At 35.2% G+C, this 6169-nt stretch overlaps 1 protein-coding gene across 1 annotated transcript in view; it reads right to left on the reverse strand.

Moving 5' to 3' along the window:
- RYR2 (ryanodine receptor 2) overlaps positions 1–6169 on the reverse strand; it is a gene marked incomplete at its 5' end in the record, with an annotated part of 258073 nt that overhangs the window by 98088 nt on the left and 153816 nt on the right. Inside the window, 2 exons of the mRNA XM_019471222.1 lie at positions 1849–2087; positions 3260–3320. Coding sequence (XP_019326767.1) covers positions 1849–2087; positions 3260–3320 — 300 coding nt within the window. The remainder of the gene's footprint in view (positions 1–1848; positions 2088–3259; positions 3321–6169) is intronic.

Consider the following 6169-nt stretch of genomic DNA (forward strand, 5'->3'; position numbering starts at 1 on the left):
GAGAATTCTATCATTTCGTGGTAATTACATGTAGTAATACTCTTAGGTACAAGCACCAGGTCAAGATGCTTGTCATCAGAGTAGTACAAATAAGATAATCTTATTCTTAACAAGATGTAAAGAGAAGTTGTGTGTAAGAAAAATTAGCCTTTCCAACTATGTTATAGACAAAATAAGCAAGCACAATTTAAATTAATTATTCTTTCTCAGTTTATGAATTCTAAATTGAGTGCTTGACACCAGTGTGATGTATGTAGAAGATTATGGTAGAAGATTAAGGTATGTAGGTAGATTAAGAATACCAACTTAAGTAACAAAGTATCAAAGGCTAATTATTAAGTTCCAAAACATGCAATACCAGAGATCAAGAATTATACAAGGCATGAACATGCTGATGCCTGAAAAAGTGGTTTATGATGAACAAGTGATGTATGTGAACCTCACAGATGACTCCCGAATTTTACAGAAATAATTTAATGAGAAAAGTGGATGTTTACATCTCATCACATTCAAATTCATCAATACAACTCCAAATTTTCAAAAAGAGTTCTCTTAACGCTATTTTAAATAATACTTTTCCAGATTCTGAAGAAAGAAAAAATATGATTTAATATTCTTTTCTTCCAGGCCCTTCTCTCAGTTATTTCCATAACTGAGTTAGCTATACAGAGCAGAATTGCCTCCTTTAGTGCAGTCTGGACAGCAGAATTCCTATGGAGTTCCTACAATATATAAAATTAAAGTTTTGCATTGCAGACTGCAAAATTTTGTCTTGCAGGGACTGGGTTTGTGAAAATAAAGGACACTGAATCTGCCATAATCAGAATGTCTACAGAAATCTCACATACAGAGTCTCATACACACTCCTTTCTTCTGTGCCTGAATTCTTCAGGAGCTCTCTTCCACTTTTTCCTTAGGATCTAAGATGCATCCACCCAAATTCCCCGCTAATTGAAACTGAGTCAAGGTGCACATAGGATGGAATAGTATCATTCTCATAGTATAACCTCATTTATAAACAGAGCAAAGACAAATTAACTTATACAAAGTAACTTTTCACACAAGAAGAAAGTCACAGTAAATCTATGGTAAAGTTATAAACAAAGTCAAGCTTTCTGACTGTCTAATCACAGCCACATCTGCTTTAATATTTACATAAAGTGCACTAAAACCTGCAGACAATTACAGCAAATGTTTGATTAAGTCAATGACAATTTTGTCAAAACGACATAGGATTTGTCCTTCTCTAATAGAACTGAGAGTCTAGTAATGTTTACTACAGGACTTTTGTCTTGCAGGGACTGGGTTTGTGAAAATAAAGGACACTGAATCTGCCATAATCAGAATGTCTACAGAAATCTCACATACAGAGTCTCATACACACTCCTTTCTTCTGTGCCTGAATTCTTCAGGAGCTCTCTTCCACTTTTTCCTTAGGATCTAAGATGCATCCACCCAAATTCCCCGCTAATTGAAACTGAGTCAAGGTGCACATAGGATGGAATAACATCATTCTCATAGTATAACCTCATTTATAAACAGAGCAAAGACAAATTAACTTATACAAAGTAATTTTCACAACAAGAAGAAGTCACAGTAAATCTATGGTAAAGTTATAAACAAAGTCAAGCTTTCTCACTGTCTAATCACAGCCACATCTGCTTTAATATTTACATAAAGTGCACTAAAACCTGCAGACAATTACAGCAAATGTTTGATTAAGTCAATGACAATTTTGTCAAAACGACATAGGATTTGTCCTTCTCTAATAGAACTGAGAGTCTAGTAATGTTTACTACAGGACACTACAGGTATTTTAGTGGCATGGCACTTCTAAATAATACATACATATCAAATCTTCCCCAAACTGGTGCTGTCCAATATGCTCAAATAATGAAGATAGCACTGGCAGAAGAGCAACTGTGGTATAATTAATGATTTGTGTAATTCCCTTTGGCTGGTTTCTGCTGTGTGTAAACTGGCCTTGCTTAAGATTTTCCATTGTTTTCTCCAGATCCTCAGCAGCATTGTCCAAAAATGCTCTCAATGCCATCTTAACAGATTCCAGACCAGTTTTCATCACAGTCCTGTATATAGCATGCAAAAAGAATGAAAAAGAATACTCTATTAGACAAGCATGGAATAAAGCCTAGTCTTGGCTTATATGAAACAGATAATAAAGAACTGAAGAAAAATCTTTCGTCTTTTGATATTGTTAAATCTTGTTATAGGAGAACAACCTATAAAGGTTTCATGGGTATCCTGCAGAACACAAGGATATTTTATCTGGTTTCCCATTGAGAAAATAAAGTCTTTTCAAACTTATAAATTAAGTGATTTATTTGCCTTCAGAGGGAAAAAAAACACCTAACAAAAAAGAAGAAGAATGAGTAAGTCTGCAATTTATAACTCTAGGAAGAGAAGAACTATCTCAAGCTAGAACTGAGGAAAGTCTTCCCAACCATGACAGTCATATTTCTGCCTCCAGAATAAGGGCATCAGAAAGAAATGACTAAAAACAACGAAATCTGTTTAAAATGAAATAAATAAATGCATTGATTACATATCGATAACACCATAATCAGGTACGTAATGGTATAATCCAGGATAATTATTATCTTATTTGTTTTAACTAGCTCAATTAGAGAGATCCTTTGTTTAAGGAAAGTATCCATTTAGGCATGCATGAAATAAATCCAGGTGAAATTCAACACATTGAAAAGCAACACATTACCCTCCAATATTTAAAGACTGTCTCATCCATAAACCTCACAATGGCTCAAGCAGCTCAATTTAACTTAAAAGTACCACTGAATTCGATGTAAAGCGGTTTTTTTGTTCAAATTAGAACCCGAATTAACTTTGCAACGAAGACTTTCTATGAGACAGATTTACTGTGCTCCATGTCCATTTAACTCTGGAATTCTTTAACTAAACAGTGTAAGCAAAAGAATGAAATATTTCTGATGTTACTGTGTTCTTGGGATGGTCACACGATTAAAACCAGATGAACTAACAGCCAGCAGTTTCTGGACACCATTGATCCAAACTGAAGTTGAAAGCGTAACCTACAAATATTGTCCTGCCAACTCCTAGTAATTAACCAGTAATTCACCTCCTTTGCAACAGGAATTCTTTTCAGTACTAGAACTTCTTGAGTTTTGAAATTCTGTAGCCTTACACAGGTAGCCCAAATCTGACTGCACATTATTTTCTTAAGTGATTTTTTTCATACTTTAGAAAATATATTCAGTATTACCTCGCATCCAAAGTCTGGCCCAGTATGTGAAGACAGTTGACTATTGATGTTGCATCATTTCCTAAACAGGGAGGAAAATTATCCACCAATTAAGCTGAGTATATCGTATAGCATACCTACACTCTGCTAACTGTATCTCTTGTTTTAAATAAAGAGTAAATGACATAGCAGAAGAGCAATTGAACTTCTGCATAATTTTAACATTCAAGTTAAAAAACATGCAGTTTGTTTTCTTAGCCTTGTTTACACGAATGCAGTAACTAGAGGCAGTAAAGCATCTCTCATCAAATAGCTGAGGCAGTCAAGATGGAAGCACTTAAATGTGGGGTTAATTAGAGCTGCAGTGTATTGTCTGGTTTTCATTTAAGTTCTATAAATTTTGCTTTAATTGAATTAAGTTTATCTGAACATTTATCTTCCCCCTCTCAGTAACATAAAAGCTGTTAACTTTCACAAGCTGCTATTGCAGGAAGAGAACATTTATATAAAATGTCATCAAAAAGGTTAGCTCCCTGGTGTTACCAATAGGTTGCAGCCATTTATAGCAGGATCAGGTGTGGCCCACATGAGTAAGTCTCTGACATAATATGCATCTCCCATAATCAATTATTTTTTTCACCCTTGTGTATGTAAAAAGACAACTTACACATAACATGCCCTGTATGCATATGTACATCCCAATATGTTGCCATGTACAAGTCACCTCTAAGTTCACTTTTTAAATCCAGGACAGATTTAGGCTACACAAATTTCACCCACAGCTTATTTAATATATTTATTTAAAAAAAAAAAAAAATCTAAATCTCTGCAAAAATGAAAATACCTTTTCTTGCTTCTCCATATATTTAAAGAAGTTTCTCAATTAAAAAAAAAAAAAGAAACAAATTGAATGTTTAAGATAAGACAGATTTCTGAAAATACTGTCATCTGCATACAGTGTACTAAACTTTCTCACTGGTGGTTATTTCACTTGAAAATATAGGCAAACATACAACTAAAATCAGTAACTGTTTCAGTGAAATAGAGATTTAAAAAGATAAATTGCAAGGAAGGAGTGGGAGGTTTATTGCAGCACTGAGAATGTTGTTCTATGCTACCAAATTAGGAGGTATTGTTGTGGTGTTCATCCACAGTAGATTAAACAAACCTGAACCACAGCTTCCATGGCTGTCCCTAGCCAGGCAGCCCCACCTTCTTTGTACTGGCACTGGTGGTCATGCAACGATATCGCAAACAGATGAGAAAGCTGAGGTGGCCTAGAAAAATCCTACCAAAAAAACACCCCGAAAGATTTTTTTTGTCAACTTCTATTTTTTTTCCTTACTACTTTACTGCTCTGGTGATATGAATGCCAGTGCTAGTGAAGAAGAGAGTGCAGGACTGTGCTAATGACAGCAGGCATGGAGGGAAGTACTCAAAGCAACCCAGACTTAGACTGTGGATTAGACCATCATGAAATAGTATCTTAACATTCGTTGTGCAGGTGTGTATACGCTGCATGCTACAGTGCAGTATAGAGATGCTCGCTCCAGTTCCCTGAAAATTTACATCGGCCATCTATTTATACCATGTAGACACATTTCAAGAGCCATATATTTATCAGGAATCAGGTGCTTTGTATGCTGCAACCAGATGGAAGGGTCAGAAATTCATCTACTTATTCTGAAAACCAGACAAGCTTTAGGCATATCCCTGTAGCAGATACTGCAGTGTGGTTGGTTCCACAGACTGGGATACCAGAGCAGAATTCAGTGACCATGATAAATGCAGCCCCCCTCAGTCTAAACTGACTGACATACTAGAGTTTGGCCAGTTTTATCAATGTAACACTAAAACCAGACTTTCAAAATTATCATGAAACTTGTTTTCTGGAATGTGTCCTTCAGGCAGGATTTGTTACAGAGTCTTAGAAAATGCAATTTGCTATGAAAGACAGGTTTAGGTTCAATGATATTCTCTGTCTTGCTTTTGTTCAGTGTCATGAATTTAGTTGTTTTCACTGTGTTTCTAAAACAAAAACCCACAAAAAAGAGTATTTTTTAATATTTTACCTTAAAATGCCACAGTTAAAACTCAAAAAAAGTCCTTTTAAATCGAACATTTCAAGAATCAATTTGCTTCCAACGAGGTCAGAGGTCAGAAGTCAATTTCAGAGGGCCACCTTTTTTAAAACTGAGTTATGAAACCTAAAATGAGGGGTTTTCTAATGAAACTAGTTTTGTTACTATTGCCAATATTTCACAGTGTATATATGTACCTTCATTAAATTAAAAATATTCTTTTTTTATTAGTTAAAAATTTCTTAGTTTTCAGAAGCCTGAAAACTAGATACAAAACACTCTGATGTAGAAATGAACATGCAGTAGATAAAATTCCGTTACATCATGAAAGGGGAGCAGGTGATAAGTACAATTGAATAGGATAAAAACTGAAACAAAAGCTGTTCCTTAAAGAAACCCTTCACACAACTCAAAACAATAGAGGCTGGACATATCCAAATACTAAACCACATGAGTTCAAGAGGTTTTAAGGCTAAAAGTATCCCAGGAGCTAGTATAGGTTGATGGCTGGATCACCGTTCAGCATGTATTACAAATGCAACTGATCCCATGAACTGCACAACTGAGTTTCTTTAATAATCTGTGGTGCAGTCCTACATATTTTAGAAAGCTGTATTATTATATCAGGAGGGAAGAACTGTTGCTGTATTGCGAAAGTGCTATGGATATTGATTCCAGGATGCCTCACTGGAAGGACACTTATAAATTCAGAATGTCATCAGGCAGAGAAAGCCTTCTGTTTCTTTTTAGGAACTCCTCTGATTAATTTCTCTAAGTTCCCAAAAATGAGTGAGCAAAACCAGGCCTTTCTTATCTGATGTCTTACCCAGCTAATTTTTGTTTCCAAATA

The sequence above is a fragment of the Aptenodytes forsteri genome, unplaced genomic scaffold, assembly GCF_000699145.1.
Source record: "Aptenodytes forsteri isolate BGI_AS27 unplaced genomic scaffold, ASM69914v1 Scaffold10, whole genome shotgun sequence".
Taxonomy (NCBI): domain Eukaryota; kingdom Metazoa; phylum Chordata; class Aves; order Sphenisciformes; family Spheniscidae; genus Aptenodytes; species Aptenodytes forsteri.